Source organism: Chlorocebus sabaeus, chromosome 3 (genome assembly GCF_047675955.1).
Source record: "Chlorocebus sabaeus isolate Y175 chromosome 3, mChlSab1.0.hap1, whole genome shotgun sequence".
Taxonomy (NCBI): Eukaryota; Metazoa; Chordata; class Mammalia; order Primates; family Cercopithecidae; genus Chlorocebus; species Chlorocebus sabaeus.
The window spans coordinates 94892653-94910495 of record NC_132906.1 but is presented as its reverse complement, the minus strand read 5'-3'; the positions used below and the strand labels follow the sequence as shown (position 1 = coordinate 94910495).

The following is a 17843-nucleotide window of genomic DNA, read 5'->3' as shown; positions in this document are numbered from 1 at the left end:
GCCGGCGTCGCCTCTGCCGGTCGGGGTCGGGGTCGGGCGCCAAGGTCGGTGCGCCGGATTAGGGAGGCCGAGCCCAGCGAGCTGCGCGGGGCGTTCCGGGCGGATCCGAGGGAGGAGCGCGCCGGGGGCCCGCGAGCCGGAGCGGCAGAGTCGGAGGCGCGGGACCGCGGGGAGCGCGGGTTTGACCTGGAGCCGCGAGGGACGACGGGGAGTGAGCGGAGGGCAGGTGCCGCGGGGCAGGGGTCGGGCCCGAGCGGGAACCCAGGCCGCGGGCTTCCCAGGGCGGCTCGGAAACGGGCAGTCGAGGCAGGCGAGGGCTCGGCTGCTCCTGCGGGCGTCTGTGCAGATGCTGAGGCTGTTGACCGAAACAGCGCAAGGAAGGAATGCGCCCGAAGCGCAGATTCGCGGGGGAGGCCCTGCCGCCGGGAGGGGAAGGGGAGGCGCAGCGGGGCTCTAGCGGGGCCTGGAGGGGGCTCTAGCGCAGGCTGTAGCGTGGCCCTAGCTGTACGTGTGTGGAGCTGGTAGAGTTCTGCAGCCCAGGAGGGAGGCTGCTGGAGGTGCACATCAGTTTGAAATGTGGTGGAAACCATGGTGATGGATGGGATTTATTCAGTCCACGTCCATTCAGAGGCCAGCAGGGTGCTGCTGGGGGTGACTGGTGCTGGGCCGAGCATGATTTTGGCGTTGAGGGAGCTGACGCCCCAGCAGGGGAAACAGGCACCAGATGCACAACTGTTTAACCACAGTTGGGACAAAGGCTAAGGCACGGGTTCCAGGAACCTGTAGGATGCGGGTGTGGGAGTGGTGTCAGATGCTGAGAGTGTGAGTTGAACTCTGGAGAATTTCTCTGGAAATTAGCCAGAGGAAAAGTGAGGTGCCAGGGGCAGCCAGCCTTGTGCAGCTCCAGGCAGAAGAAACAGAACGCACGGACCTTAGTGGTAGGCGATGGTGACGTATAGGAGCTGAAAGATTGTCCTGGCTAAGGCCCAGAGAGCCACCGGAGAAGGGACACGGTAACGTGTAGAGGGGAGTGGAGGGTGAGGACAAGCTTCAGGATGGGAGAAGAGCCACAAAGGAGACGGAGAAGGGCAGGTAGGAGAAACCAGGAGACTGGAATGTGTGGAAACCAAGACGATGGAGTTTAAAGGAGGAAGGAGCCATCAGCAGTGCTGACCAAAGAGCAGCTGAAAAGGTCCCACTGACTGCAGCAGCCGGGCTTTTGTGACCCTTTGGGGTCACTGCGGAGGCCGGCCTGGAGCGAGGTAGCATGAGTTAGGATGCACACCTGGGCAGGTGGAGATAGCTCGCTCCAGCTTTTAGGAGGAAAGGGGCAGAGTGGACAGGAACTTAGCTTGGGGAAAACGACCATGTTCAGGATGCGGGAGAGGAGCGTTCCGCTGCTGCCGAGGTTGGCGATCCAAGCGCAGGGATGAATTGAACTCCCCCTCCCTCTAGCGTGCTGTATACCAAAACAGAGTCAAAGTGATCCATAAGCTTATGTAGTTTATTTGATCAACATGATTGGCCTGCCAGCCCCTTGTAAGTCGACCCTAAGGACATTTTAAGAGTAATTTCTTTCCATTTTACATATGAGTATCCTTGGTGCCAGATTATATGAGTCGTTTTTCACAAGGTCACAATTAACATGTTTGAGACTTTTTCATAGTTTAGAGATTTTATTTGCTGTTTCCACTGGATTGTCCAGATTTTTATTTCAAGAATTGTGTACATTTTAACAGAATAAAATAGTGAAACCTAGAAAATGCCCCCCCGCCCCATGTACACACTTTAAAAGCTGGCCTTAATAATTTCACTTGCATGACATGGTAAGCCTCAGTGAAGGTTGTGCGCTTGAAGGGCCGTCCTAGTTCCAGTGTGTCGACCTTGATTAGATTGACCTGAGTTCAGTCCTGTCTGGGTGCACTCAAAGCTTCCTGCCTACGTCTGGGCCTTTGTTAGTTTGACCTGGGTTCAGTCCTGTCTAGAGAGACTCAGGGCTTCCTCCTCTCCCCTGTAGTTTTTTAGTTGACGAGCCTTTTTGTTTCCTAAGAAGCTTTATGCCAGTTCCCTTTTTCACAAGAGGCAACTTGGGTCTCTTAGTCACTTTTGGACATGAAGCACGTAGTCTTTAGACTTGGCTATCCATCTTTGCTTTAATCACTGTTATTTTGTGGAGGGACCTGTAAGGGGAGACATCAAATGATTACAGCTTTGTTGACTGGCCAGAGGCCTGTTAATGGGCTAAGCCTAGACCCCAGAGCTCGCTCATTCAGACCAGTGCCTTGGCACCACCGTGTGGTTCAGGGTTTGCTGGAGTATCTTGTGACATCAGGCAGTTTGAGTAGATTGCAGGGGAATCTTCGTGTTTCTCGATACCAACTTCTGTCCACTCTGTAGCTAACAGTAATGATTCAAAACCACTATGAATAGCCTGCATCCATGTGCTCCTGCATCTGTTCTTCTAGAGTTCTAAGAAATTAGGCTGCTGGTGTAACGGTGTTGTCACATATTAGAGGAGGCCTCAAGGGGTGACCGGCAGGAGCTCAAGATCAGACACCATCATATCTTCCAAATTTCCACATTCCAGATTTCCTGATGTGGAGTCATCAGTTGTATAATGCTGGTTAAATAGTTCAGTCACCGAAGAGTATATTGTTTGGCTGATTAATCTTGGAGGGTCTCAGGGTACAACGTTGAAATTTTTTAGGTGAAATTCACATAATATGAAATTAACTATTTTAAAGTGTACAATTCAGTGGTGTTTAGTACGTCCACGAATTTGTGGAACCACCACCTCTATCTAGTCCTAAAACATTTTTGTCACCCCGAACGATAACTGTGTACCCATTAGCGGTCACTCCCAACTCCTCCCTTGCCCCAGCCCCTGGCTACCACTCACCTTTCTCTCTATAGACATTTGCCCGTTCTGGATATTTCGTAGAAGTGGAATCGTACCCTGTGTGGCTTCTTGTGCCTGGCTTTTACTCAGTGTCGTACTTTTGAGGTTCATCCGTGTGGCATGTATCAATACTTCATTCCTTTTTATGGCCAAATTATGTTCCGTTGTATGGATATACTAAATTTTGTTGTATAACCATGGCAGAATTTTAAAATCTAGCAATGATGGCCACTTCCATAATAAGGATGTCATGGCTGTTCCTAGTGGTGGACCATTTTGGGGGTTGCACTTCTGCCTTTATCTTAAGGTTTTTGAGGTAATGCTTGGCTTTGCTCACCCTCCCTTGGGAAGTCCGTCAACTTCATAAAAAGACTCTAGCTGTATCTTTTGTCAGCTTACTGTCAGAGAGTATGGGATCTGCCTTAATTTAGTTAAATTTGATCTTACTAGAGAATACAACCTTGAATTTTTTGTTTAGTTCTATTCAAAAGCTCAGTTTCAGAAAATAATGTACTGAATATGTATTCCATTCATTCCTCTAGAATCTAAATCAGGTTCAGCAAACTACAGCCCACAGGCTAGCTGTCTGTTTTTGTAAATTGAGTTTTATTGGAACACAGCCTACGGCTGTCTGCTTTTGCAACAGACCCACAGGCCTGAGATGGCAGAGCCGACTGCTGACTGGAACATTAAGAGAGAAAGTTGGCTGAGTGAAGGCTTCTGATCTTCATCAGTTCTTCATCTGAGTTCTGCCTTCCCCTACCTTATGAGGACTTAGCAGATGAGCTTAAGCCATCTGTGAAACCCCTGAAATCTTATGCAAAGCTGCCTGCACATGTGAGGTCCATATATGTTTTCCTGGAGGGCAGCCTGTGACTCCTCAGTTTCCAAAAGGGATCCAAGACTCCCAAATGCTCAACACTCATTGTTCTAAGTAGCCGAAATGTTAATTCTGTGGCCTCACCTGAATGAGCAGTTCTCTCAGGGTGTAGTCTCAGGAGTTGTGTGGTTTTCAGGTTTGCTTTTTCTAACTTTTAGGGTTGGGGTACGTGCGCAGTTTTGTTGTAAAGGTCAACTGTGTGTCATGGGAGTTGGTGCACAGATTATCTCATCAGCCTGGTAATGAGCACAGTACCTGGTGGGCAGTTTTGGGATCCTCTCCCTCCTGCCACTCTCAAGCAGGCCCCGGTGTCTGTTGTTCCTTCTTTGTGTCCACACGTGCTCTGTGTTCAGCTCCCACTTACAACTGAGAACATGTGGTGTTTGGTTTTCTGTTCCTGCACCAGTTCACTTAGGAAAATGGCCTGTAGCTCCATCCATGTTGCTGCAAAGGACATAGTCTCAGTCCTTTTTATGGCTGTGTAGTATGCCGTGGTATATACGTACCACATTTCCTATATATTTTTAAGAATGATTGGAACCCCATTCTTAAATGAGAGCTCTTGTTTATGTGGGTAATAGTCATCAATATTTACCATGTTAGAAATTAAAATAGAAAGTATTAAAATATTTCTATATTTAATTGGCAATAATAAACCTATTACATTTTTGCAAATATCTTAATGTCTAGCTTGATAAAAGATAGGCTCTCGAATCTCACGTTCATTCCTGTAATATCACAAGCCTTGCAGCCCGTGGAGGCCTCTGCTGTGCACTCTGTGAGAATGAGAGTGAGCAAGGCTGGTGGCGGCTTAGGATGCTCAGGAAGGTGGTTCTGTGGATCTCCTGAAAGGCCTTAGGACCCAGCGGTCGCAGATGCACGTGGGAGAGTATGTGTCTGGACAGTGTTATCTTAATGCTCCTGTGGAATTGTCCGCTGGTATTTTGGCATCAGCATGCTTTTTGATTTCCTGTCTCAAAAAAAAAAAAAAAAAAAACCTTCTGGAAGCTGGCTCTGCTGTACATGGTTGGCATTTTGGTGAGGAATTGGTATGTGTGAGGGGACATGGAACTTTGCCAGGAGCCCAGGAGACATTTCCCTCAGGTTTTAGGCCAGAAGGGTCTATACCACTTCTGAGCTGCTGGTAAGGTTTTAGATCTTATGAAAATGAATTTTCCTAACTAATCATGTTTTCTTTACTGTGGCACTGGGGAAGCTTGGAGCCTGATTTCCAGCTCTTAACATGTGACAGGCACATCCTTGCACTAACGGCACCCCTTTCTCAACCATACCTTGTTATCCTTCTGTACACTTTCGTTATGTTGTAATTCATTCCATGTGTTTTTATAAGTTATCTCATCTTTATTTGAACAAGATTGAGTATAAATCCTTTTGAGTAAAAAATTTCCCCCTTATATTATTGTGTAAAGCATTTTTGTAAAACATTAGCTTCCGGTGGATTCTAAGGTCTGTTTGGATTTAGAGAAGTTAGTGAATCACTTTTTTTTCCAGTGTTGCTTTCATCAGGTTACTTTATTGATTGATTGATTGATTGAGATGGAGTCTCGCTCTGTTGCCCAGGCTGGAGTGCAGTGGCGTGATCTCAGCTCACTGCAGTCTCCACCTCCCAGGTTCAAGTGATTCTCCTGCCTCAGCCTCCCAAGTAGGTGGGACTATAGGCGCGTGCCACAACGCCCAGCTAATTTTTGTATTTTTAGTAGCGATGGGGTTTCTCTGTGTTGGCCAGGATGGTCTTGAACTCGTGACCTCAAGTGATCCGCCTCAGCCTCCCAAAGTGCTGAGATTACATCATCAAGTTACTTTAGATAAGTGGAATCTCAGCCCTCCTATATCTGGAAGTGTCAAGATGTTACTTTGTTTCATTATATACTATATATAGTACAGCTGCTTGGCAGTGTTGTTATTTATTGCCTGCCCAGATCCTCTGTCCTATTTTTCATTTTATTTTTGTCTGGTATACAGAGGCATTCTTGTTATTAGTATTATTGTTTCCATTTAATCATAACAGGCTTTTTTTGTGCCTGCTTGTGAAACTTTCGTAAATTACTTTTAACTCGATGCTTAGTTATTTGTGTACATTTTCATCAATGTGATTCTGCTGATTTAAACTGGGAAAAAATGTCTGCAAACTGCACATCTTCTTTCCGTTCATTAAAGCCTGAAGTTTACTGAAACCGAAGAAGACCCTGCAGCTGGGACCCCGGTGATGCCGTGAGGTCCTTGCCCGGTGTCCTCAGAGGCTAGGTGTGCGTTACAGAGTTCCTGAGAGCTTTAGAAAAATGATAGTCACACTTCATGCAGAGTGAACTGGGTAGCGATCAGAATGTATTCTGTATAAGATGTTAATTCTCATACTTTCTGAAGCTTAGACTGCCTGTTTGTTACAGTGTAGGTACTGTTGTTTCGGAAGACCGTGCAGTCTTTTTAACTGATGACGAGCAAGGCTTTGTCTCTAATTCTGCCCAGTTAAAGTGCAGGCGTTAGGCTAGAGCTGGGACGAACCCCGAGCGGCTTCATTGGCTTTCCTACTTCTTTTGCATCCCAAAGCATAAGCTTAAATCGTCTCAGAAGGACAAGGTCCGCCAGTTTATGGCATGCACTCAGGCTGGCGAGAGAACTGCTATCTACTGCTTAACGCAGAATGAGTGGAGACTAGACGAGGCCACGGACAGCTTCTTCCAAAACCCAGACTCATTCCACAGGGAGTCCATGCGGAACACTGTGGACAAGAAGAAGCTGGAGCAGCTGTACGGCAGGTACAAAGGTAAGAGGTGAGGGCAGCAAAGCTGGACGGATGGCGGCCTCCATGAGCGGCCTGCACGCTGCACTTCCAGGGTTCTTTCTGGTGCCAGGTGCAGATCTCCGGGCTGCTGTTGCTTCTCCTCCCCACTGTTCAGCTGCAGAATCCAGTTTCTTCCGTTTCAGTGGGGCTGGGACTGTGATTGGTGGGGGTGGGGAGGGCGAGAAGAGGGGAGTCGGCGATGGAGCAGGACCAGGCCTGTGCCTGCTTGTTCTGTGCGGTGAGTCTGACGCTGCACAGCCTGTCAGGGAACAGCTGCTGCTGGGAGGCTTGGTGTCTTGGCGTGAATATGTCTGTTCATACAGTATTTTTTTCAAGCACTTCTGTTTGGGCTGAAATATTGATGATGAGAAGGTTAAGAACAACACCAAATCATGAAGATGATCCTGAAGTGAGGGTAAACCTTGGTGTTTTCCTTGCCCGGGCAGTGGCATGTCAGCACTGAAGTAGCTTCAGTGGTTCAAGAGGCTTTGGGAAAAGCTCTCAGCAAAGAAACCTTGTGTTTCAGATTGTGAGCAGTTGTGATTTTTGTTGACATCAGTGCTTGGATGGGAGCTTTTCTCGTCAAAATGCAGCTGTGCCTTGCACTAAGACTACCGTGATGAGCCTATGCAGATCCACGCCCCTCTGCGGATTTTAAATTTCATCTTCAGTGCAGAGGGGGAGGCAGCCACCTAAGAGCTGACTTATTTTGCTTTTTCTTTCTACCAGTTTTTAAGGCTAAGTTTTCTAAAACTTTAAAACAAAACCAAGCCCTGACTCTCATTTAAACAAGTATTAGCCCAAATATACAACAATTTCCTTGGCTTTAAGTTCTTGTTTGTTTGTTTGTCTGTTTATTGGTGTGTGTGTATGTGTGTGACGCCGTCTCGCTCTGTCGCCAGGCTGGAGTGCAGTGGTATGATCTCGGCTCTCTGCATCCTCCGCCTCCCACATTCAAACGATTCTCCTGCCTCAGCCTCCCAAGTAGCTGGGACTACAGGTGCCCGCCACCACGCCCAGCTAATTTTTGTATTTTAGTAGAGATGGGGTTTCACCATGTTGGCCAGGATGGTCTCGATCTCTTAACCTCATGATCCACCCGCCTTGGCCTCCCAAAGTGCTGGAATTACAGGCATAAGCCACCACGCCCGGCCAAGTTCTTGTTTATTTATTATTTTCATTTTTTACTTTTTAAAATACTGTGTGTGTGCTTTAGTCTTTCTGATTAGATCTGAAAAGTGAGTTGAAAATTGCTTTTAAAAATCTTGGCTCAGAAACAGTCAGTGGTAAAACAAACCAGATTTGTACTTATTGTACTTCCCAAAGAATGAAAATTGTTTTTAGTTAAGCATTAGTCTACTTCAAACATTTTTGGCTAAGTTAGTTGTTGAGCTAATTTTGTAAGTCATATGCTGCTTTTTATGCAGATTTTCTTAAAGTTATTTAAATATATACAGCTGCTTTTGAAAAAATACTTGTGTATAAGTGGAAAATTGTGTCTTAAGGTGTTATTGAAGCTTCATCCCTTCATTATTATTTAACTTTATTCATGCAGTTATAGTCAGTTAAAGTGGAAACATGGTACAATCACTTTAGGCTCTAAAAATAAACATAGTTCTAAGACTGTTGACAAATATAACATTGGTTATTACGTTAACATACACAAATGAACAAGTGTACTTGCAAAATTACTTGAAATATTGAACATGGTTGTAATCAAATTTACTGAAATGGTTTATGAAGTCAGAGCATTGTAGATCAGTATTTCTATTCATGAAGTATAATATTAGCAGATGGAATTGAATAAGGTGATAAGTGGGGATTGTTTTTTTGCAGAACCTCTGTCCCATAAACTATGCTGAGGTTTTCTCCCTGATATGAGAATAGAGTTAGAAGGATGTTTATGGTTTTCTTCATTTCTGTTACCGTTTTTCTTTGTTAACTGTATATATGTGGTAATAAACTACTTACATGACCAGACTGAGATTTTGTGTGAAGGGGAAGAAAAGTTTATGATACCTAATCTTTCTTTGAGCAAAGAACCTACAGGTTTTCTATTTTTACCTTCTAAACCAACAATTTACATATGCATTACGACAATATGATATAATCTATCTGAAATTACCAGCTTTTGTGAAGTCTTGCTGGGATGCCTTAAATATATTATACTGTTTGATTTTCTGATAAACAAATGCTAAGTTCTTTAATTTTATTTATAAACTAGGAATAGGGAGTGGGGAACATGAATTTTTAAGCTATTAAATGTGGATACATAAGCTAAATGATTCTGAAAAATAGTTATTGTCCAGTACCATTAGAACTAGCAAATGAAATCACTAAAGAAAAACATCAATCATTCATTTACTTTGGCAGAGTTGTGATAAAAACCCAAGGTACTGTAAATACTTTATCAGTACAGTATCTTTTATAGCAGTTTGCCTTTGCGTGAGCTTAATTTCTCTAAACTTGAATTTTTATTTCACTTTAGGGTAATTAAATTTTTCTTAGTGAACAGATCTTCTCAAAAAAAATTCAATGATTTTTTTTCCCTAAAACCCAGAAACCTAGATTTTAAAAATAGGACTGTTTTCTGGATAAATTATTAGTTGCTCACTGTTTCTTTCATGTGTAGTAGAAAACTGCAGCCTATTGATTGATGTATTGGAAACACGCTTGCTAGAACTATGTAGTGTAATAGAATGCTAGGATTCAAACCTCGTATTCTAGAATTACTTTTCAAAATAGTATAACTTCCTTTACCCCTGATATTAACTACAGATCCACAAGATGAAAACAAAATTGGAATCGATGGGATTCAACAGTTTTGTGATGATCTGAGCCTAGATCCTGCCAGTATCAGTGTGTTGGTCATAGCGTGGAAGTTCAGGGCAGCAACTCAGTGTGAATTTAGCAGAAAGGAATTTCTAGATGGCATGACAGAACTCGGGTAAGTCAATTATTCTTAGCTTAAATTTTTTCAGAAATGAAAATACTTTTAACAATTATTTTTCAGCAACCTCTACATATTAATTTCATATGTTTATTTTCTTTGTGTGTCTTAAAAATTTCTTATGCATCTGCACTCTGCACTATTAAGCCTTTGGTTTCCTTTTAATTTTCAGTTTAAAGCTTTATTTCATTTCACATTTTGATTTTTTCATATTAACCCCTTTTGTAACTCATTTTCTTCTTCTTGAGTTTTTTTCTTTCCAATTTTGAATTGACAGTAAATACCAGGTTCAGTTCATTCATGTTATTTCATAATACTGTATATTAAATGTAGAATTTATTATGCTGCTATGTAAAAATTAACATGTCATTTTGGTTTTTGCTTGTAACATTTTTCTGTTCTACCTACAGGATTGGGATAAAGGCTTCATTAATAAGGTGTTTCTCACTTATCAGATAAGTTATGAAAGTAAATGAAAGGGCCTAATGTAACTGTCTCCTAATCATTAAACTTATTGAATGACAGTCATGCACTGCATAGTGACATTTCGGTCAACAGTGGACCACTTATGCAACAGTGGTCCCGTAAGGTTAGAATGGGGCTAAAAAATTCCTGCATCCCAGCCATCATAATGTCATAGCTCAATACATTGCCTGTGTGTGGTGATGCTGGCACAGACAAACCTGCTGCACTGCCATTCGTATAAAACCATAGCACATCCAGTTATGTGCAGTATATAATACTTGATAATATAAATGATTATGTTGCCAGTTTATGCATTTACTCTACTTTTTATTGTTATTTTTGAGTGTACTCTTACTTGTTTGTTTGTTTTTTGAGATGGAGTCTCATTCTGTCACCTAGGCTGGAGTGCAGTGGCACGATCTCGGCTCACAGCAAACTCCATCTCTTGGGTTCAGGCAATTCTCTTGCCTCAGTCTTCTGAGTAGCTGGGATTACAGGCGCCTGCCACCACGCCCAGCTAATTTTTGTATTTTTAGTAGAGACGGGGTTTCACCATGTTGGCCCGGCTGGTCTTGAACTCCCGACTTCAGGCGATCCACCTTGCCTCAGCCTCCCAAAGTGCTAGGATTATAGGCGGGAGCCACCATGCCTGGCCCAGATGAATGTTTAAATATCACCTGTTCATATTGTTTAAAATAGATACAACTAAAACAACTTTGAGGCACACAGGAACTCTGCAGATAAGGAGGACCATTTCATGATGATAAAGGGTTTATCTCACCAGGAAAGCAGTCACACTTATGTTTTTATGTATTTATTGACGAGTCCCAAAGTATTTAAAGCAAAAATAAGCAACTACAAAGAAAAAGATGCAAATCCATGATCAAAGTGAGGAGTTTTCACACACATCGTAGTAACTGATAGGATGAGTAGATGAAAAATTAGTGAGGAAATAGAAGATTTGGACAGCACAAAAAATGGCCTAGGAGAACATTTAGAACGTTGCCTTCGATGTTGAAGAATACATATTCTTTTCAAAAGATACACAAAACAGCCTGGCAGGAGAGACACCACGATCATGAAGGTGGTTTTCCCGGGGCTGGGCTTATCCATTGCATTCCAGATGTGCTGACGCCTGTGATTTTCCCAAATGTGGGAAACTGGACTGCATAATTTGTGGTAGTGGGGGATTATGTTCGTGTTCTCTCCTGGTGTTTAAAATTAAAAAAAAAAAAAAAAAAACTTTATTAAAGGCACAGAACATTAATAAAAATTGACAATAAACTGGGCTATTAAGTAAATTGCAACAATTTTCAGAGGTTTGAAATGATACAGAGAATGTCTTCTGACCACAGTACAGTTAAACTAGGAATATAACAAAAAGATAACTGGGTAGGCTGTGTGTGGATATTGCATACCTCTGAGTAACCCTTGGGATGACAAAGAAGTTACAATGGAAATTAGAAAATATCTTGGATAGTGAAAATATATGTAAGCTTGTAGAATTCAGCTTATTAAATGCATATTTTAGAAAGAAGGAAAGGCTGAAAATCAGTGAACAAAGCCTTCCATCTCAAGAAACAGAAAAAGAATATAGAAGGAAGGAATTAATATTTTTGAAGCAGTATTCTAATTTACAAGTAAATTAGAAAATTTACTTCTAATTTACAAGAATAATCAAATAGAAAAGAAGTTGTCATTAGGAAGGATCAATAAAGCCAGAAGCTTGTTATTTGAAAAGACTTGTAAATGTAGTAAATCATAAGTAACATACATAGATGAAAAGAGGGACAAGATGATAGGTGCCAGAAGCATTAAAAAAAAAAAGTCTGTTATGAAGAGCTTTATGCCAGTAAATTGGACAACCTATGTGAAAAATATAACTTACTAAAACTGACATATGAAGAAATGGAAAATCTTAATAGTTCTGTAACTCTTAAGAATTTGAGCCTGTAATTTAAAATCGTCTCAAAGAGACAGCTCCCGTTTGGGATGACTTAATTGGCACATCCGACCAAACTCCTAATGAAAAGGAAAATCCCCAATTTTAAACATCCTTTTCTAGAGAATAATAAAGGAAGAAAGATTTCGCCATTTGTTTTAAGGCCAGCACAAGCTGCATGACAAAACCAAGGAATAACATTTGAGAATGGAAAATTATAGGCCACTCTCAGTTATAAGAATCAGAAGATGCCTAAGATGATAAGATGCAAAAATCCTACACACAGTATCAGGAAACTGACCAGTCATTAGCAAAAAATCCAAGACGATAAGCCCAGGATGATACATCATGATAAAGTTGGTTATATCCAGGAATGCAAGATCCATTTAATGTTACAAAGTCAATTGGTATAATTAATTTACCATGGTTAACAGAAAAAAAAGGATCATCCCAGTGCATAAGATGGGTTTGATCAAATTCAGTGTTTCTTCATTTAAAAAAAAAAAAAAAAACTCATGGAAAACTAAGAATAAGAGGGGTAGTTCTTAATCTGACCAAAAGGAAAAAATTCCTATGGCAAACATACTTACGGGAATTGTAAGCCACCTCCCCTTTGAGACGGAACAAAACCTGAATGACTATTTCTATTCAGTATAAAACAGGAGATCACAGCTAGTCTAATCTGTGGATAAAATATTCGAATCAGTAGTGACGTTAACCACACTACAGCGTCCAAAGTCTGCAAATAAAATCCTGTTATATTTCAGGACACCAAGTGCAACAATCAGCAAAACAGTAAATTTTAAAATATATGTCATTTTTCAGTATCTTCAAAAATACAGAATACCTAGAATAAATCGGATTAAAGATGTGTGATACTCCCATAGAGAAAATAATAACTCATTGAGAGACAGGAAAGAAGACCTGAATAAATGGAGAAATATACTTCATTCATAGGTTGGAACACAGTATTTTATCCTTAGGTTTTTATATTGAATGTGATCTCAGTTTGAAAATCCTAATAGATAGTGGGTTTATATATGTGTAATTTGACAAGCTGATTTGAAATTTCTATAAAAATGCGCAGTCAAAAAGCAGTTCTTGAAGAAAAAGAACAGGATGGGAAGATTTGCTCTGCCAGATAATCAGAACTTTACAGCTACGATAATGAAGACTACATGGCATCAAGTGCCAGATCAGATAAATAGACCAGAGACCAGTGGAGCAGAATGGAGGGTTCAGAAAGAAGTCCGTGTATGTAGGGACTTCTGGTTTATGACAGAGCTAGACTTAAGTGGAGACAGACATTGTTTCAACAAATGATACTGGGAGAATTAGCTAGTATTTTGGGGAGATATAAATCCTGACCTCTACCGCATACCATATGTAAACATCAGTTTCAGATAGATGTAGATCTCAGTATGAAAGGCAAAAGCAAAAAGTCTGTAGAAAATAATATAGGAAAAGGTCTTTATGACTGTGAAATAGGATAATTTCTAAAACATCAACAAAAACAATAAATCACTGTAAAGAAAATTACTGACAGAGCGTATTATAGTAAAAATAAGAACTTCTGGTTAAGAAGCATCAAGGTAGTAGAAAGGCAATCCTTATTCTGTGTGAAAGTTCTTTAAAAATACCTGGCAAAGGCTTGTATCTTTAATATATAAAGAATTTCTACAAAACAATAAGAAAAAGATGTTGAAATACAAGCGAAAGATTTGACAAGCACTTTACAAAAGAGGATGCACAAGGGCCAGTTAAACGTATAAGATGCTTAATCTCATTCACTGGGGAAATGCAGGTGAAAACCTCAGTGAAATAGAACCCCATAACAAACCACCCTCTGGGGGGCTAAAACAAGACACGATAGCAGATGTGAGTGAAAATGCGTGGAGCGGGAGCTCCAAGGTACTGTTCGACGTCAGTTACTAAATGGAAGGTGCGCAGACGCTGTGACCCCGCCGGCCACTCTGGAATGTGCCTACGTGGTATGTTGCGATCTGTGTACAGAAGTGTTGACACCATTACTCCAAACCAGGAAACTAGAAACAGCCGGAATGTTCACCAACAGTAGCGTTTATGAATCATACAATATGTATATAACAAGAATTCTATGTGGCAAAGAGAATGAACAGGTGGAGCACCCACAGGAAAGAACCTCGGACGTCACAAAGCCAGAGGCACCCAGATGTGAGATGGTGCACACTGTGAGTTCCTGTTTACGTCCAGCTAGAGGCACGCTAAAGGACCGCTCCGGTAGGTGGTGGGGCACAGTGGGCCTGGCCCAGAAGTCAGATTGTCCGTGCCTCACTGGAGGGAAGAGGAGGCTGAAATGGCAAAGAGCCCTCAGCTGCCACCCACTCCCTTTTTCAAGAGCGTCACACTCTGTTGTGCCAACTGGGGTACAGTGGGTTGCTGGGACTTCGGGCACATGCCACCATGCCTAGCTAGTTTTTATTTTTTTTGGAGAGTGGGTCTCTGAGCTATGTCGTCCAGGCTGGTCTCAAACTCCAGGCCTCAAGCGATCCTCCCTCCTCCACCTCTCAAAGCGCTGGGATTACAGGAACGAACTGCTGCACCTGGCCCAGCCGCCACCCTTGATGTGGATGGTGCTTCCACTCACATTCACCTGCAGTACTGCATCACTAAGAGACAGGGACACGCTCTGAGAAGTGCATTGTTAGGAAATTTCATTGTGCAGACATCACAGAGTGTACTTACACAAACCGAGATGGTACAGCCCACTACACACCTAGTCTGTGGTACAGCCTGTTGTTCCTAGGCTACGAACCTGTTCAGCGGGTGACTGTACTCAGTGCTGTAGGCAGCTGTAACACAATGGTAAGTCTGTGTATCTAAACACACCTAAAGGTAGAAATTGTCATGCATTGTGCTAGACATTGCAGTGGCTCTGACGCCCCGAGGTGGCAGGAACCTCTAGGTGCCATTATGATTTTATGGGACCACTGTCACATCCACCTCCTGCTGTTGACCAGAACGGGACTGTGACTACGCACAGGACTGAGTCCTACATCTGTGCTTTTCTGTGTACGTCTTTATGGACTTTTCTAGCTGCTTTAAAGCTTTCTCCAGTGTTCTTTCCTTACCTCTGCTCTGCTTGGGTAAGTGGATAAGTGTTGCTTTTATTCTGTGCTTTGCTGTGCAGTCGAAATTAGAAAGATAGACTTTGTTTTACTGTTGTCGATTTCTGCCTTAAAGGCTGTTGACTGTTTTTAAAGGTTATTGACTTTTTGATGGAAAAAATCAATTTTAAAACAATATAGAGCTGTGTTTTACAATACCTGGATATTTTAAATCTAACCTGCTGTAATGAAGAGATCCCTAAATAAGGTAGCTTAAGATTTATGTGAGTTTATTTTTCGCTTGTATGATGGGACAGAGGTAGCAGTGGCCCAGGCTGGCAGGGTGACTCCATTCTGCAAGTCACTGAGAAGTAGGCTCTTTCCGTCTTTCCATTCCCTCGTCTCTGCCATCTTGTCACTTTATAACCTGTCACGGCAGGGCAGGGGCCTCTCTCCATGGTCAGAGCCACCGAGTTAGACCACGCCCTTGTTCCAGTTCTCAGGAAGAGGGCAAAAGATGTTGTTTTGGGTTTTTCTTTTAATAATTTTATCGAGATCTAATTCACATACCATATTTTCTCCCATTTAAAGTCTACAACTCATTGGTTTTAGTATATTCCCGGAACTGGGCAGCCACCACCAGTATCCGTCTTAGAGCATTTTGAATTCCTTTTAGCAAGGGAGACATTGTCCCCTTTCCCTTCTCTTACATGATCATTTAGAGCCTTAGGCCGCGCCTGGGAAAAGAAGTTGGGAAATACGGTCTCCAGCTGGACCCGCGTGCCTGGCCACAGTTCCTGCACAGGGGACAAGAGGAGAGTTGACTAGGGAGGTGCGTCTGCCGCAGCACAAACCACTGTCTCTGTCATTGCAGGTGTGACAGCATGGAGAAGCTAAAGGCTCTTCTGCCAAGACTAGAGCAGGAGCTGAAGGACACAGCCAAATTTAAAGATTTTTATCAGTTTACTTTCACTTTCGCTAAGAACCCAGGGCAGAAAGGTTTAGGTGAGTATGAAATCCAAATATGTAAAATGCCAGATCATAATGAGATTATCAGTGGACGTGAGCAACATGATTTCTGTATAGCCAACTAATGATTTTAGGTTTTGGTTTGTTTTTTTTGAGATAGGGTCTCATTCTGTCACCTAGGCTGGAGTGCAATAGTACAGTCACAGCTCACTGCAGCCTCAATCTCCTGGGCTCAAGCAGTCCTCCCACCTCAGTCTCCTGAGTAGCTGGGACTCCAGGCGTCCACCACTGCATCTGTCTATTTTCATTTTTGTTTTTTAATTTTTAATAAAGACAAGGTCTTGCCTTGTTGCCTGTGCTGGTCTGGAACTCCTGAGCTCAGGCATTCTTCCCACTTCAGAGTGTGTGGGGATGACAGGCATGAGCCACCGTGGCTGGCCCACCTGTAACATGACCACCCTCTTGGTTTCTTGCCTTCTCCACACTTTGCTCTGTACGTAGGTAGATGAGTTTATAATACCACGTGCCTGAAAATCTCAGTCGATAGCGTCTCTCCACTTCTGGGTTCACATGTTTAAATTTTAAAATGTAAACGAATTTGTAAATGTCCTGTGTCAGCTCATAATTGTTCTCTCTGTGCCACGTAGACCCCAGCCTGCACACCAACAATTTAGCCCACTTTTGCGTTTTATTTTAAAATACTAGAATCCATTTTTATGGATCATTAATATGGCCCATTTGCGTGGACAATAATAAATGTTTTTTTTACTTGAGGAGTCTGCATTCGCTTTAACTGTCACTCCTAACCCTACGCAGGGATTCGGGGACGGCAGTGAAAGTGGAGGTGGAGCTGGGTTGGGTGCTGGGAGATGTGCACTGATCACCTGAGAGGCCAGTTGCACAGATGAACAGGCACAGGGTCAGAGACACGGGGCAGAAGGACAGGGAACACAGGCACGGGGGGACAAACGGGCAGAGGCACAGGGGACAGGGATAGAGAGATGGGAAACAGAGAGCCAGAGGCATTGAGGACAGAGGGATAGATGGGGGACAGAGGGACAGAGGCATGGGGGACAGAAGGACAGAGGTACGGGGGACAGAAGGACAGAGGTACAGGGGACAGGGGCAGAGGCATGGGGGACAGAGGGACAGAGGCATGGCGGACAGAGGGATAGAGAGACGGGGGACAGAGGTACGGAAGCAGAGGCGCCAGGGGGACACGGGCAGAGGCACGGGGGAGAGAGACACAGAGGCCTGGCGAGAGATACCAGGTGCTGAGATGCGTCTTGGCCCCACACTGTGGTTACTAAATTGCAGTGCCTGCTGTACAAGGCGCATGGGGCCTGTTGGGCTCTCGCTTTGCCTCTTGGGTAACAGTAGCAGTGCCTGCTGCATCCTGGCTGAGGAGCCTGCCACGTGCGGCACCTGAGGACACCAGCAGTGCTGAGACCAGCCTTGCTCAGGGCTGCGAAGCGATGAGAGCCTGTCCTGCCCTTTCTGTTTGTGAGCTGGGATGATGACAGAAGGAAGTCTTTCCATCTCCTGGTGTTGGTGCCAGAGGTACAGGCTGCCCAGAAAGGCCAGATGACCTCGGGGGTGAGTGCGTTCCCTGCTTCCTTCGACCGAGGGTCAGTTTATTGTTCACGTCCCCATGAGCTCGTGGAGTGCTGTTGGTGTGCTCTGGTGGTGACAGCTCCCTTCCTGTCTGCACTGCAGGCTGTCCTGGGCTCGTGCCTTCTGCCCCAGACCTGGACTCGCTTTTTCTCCAAGAAGCCCTGATTTCTTTTAGTGGAAACTGGTTTCAGGCCGTGGCGGAATCGCTGCTGGTGCTTGTTCAGAGTCGTCGTTT

At 43.5% G+C, this 17843-nt stretch overlaps 1 protein-coding gene and 1 non-coding gene across 5 annotated transcripts in view; both read left to right on the top strand.

Moving 5' to 3' along the window:
• Positions 1 to 17843, top strand: part of DCUN1D2 (defective in cullin neddylation 1 domain containing 2) — a 39253-nt gene that overhangs the window by 1074 nt on the left and 20336 nt on the right. For 2 of the 4 annotated variants that reach the window (XM_038007926.2, XM_007961001.3), the window contains exons 2-4: positions 6348 to 6564; positions 9361 to 9529; positions 15900 to 16030. In XM_038007926.2, the coding sequence (XP_037863854.1) occupies positions 6390 to 6564; positions 9361 to 9529; positions 15900 to 16030 (475 nt within the window). In that variant the 5' untranslated portion in view covers positions 6348 to 6389. Of the gene's footprint in view, positions 1 to 2; positions 227 to 6347; positions 6565 to 9360; positions 9530 to 15899; positions 16031 to 17843 lie in introns of those variants that run through there. The other 2 variants (XM_038007928.2, XM_038007927.2) reach the window with 2 other exon arrangements.
• On the top strand, positions 11045 to 11208 carry LOC119623297 (U1 spliceosomal RNA). The gene has a single exon (XR_005239632.2). It is a non-coding gene; the product is annotated as a U1 spliceosomal RNA (small nuclear RNA).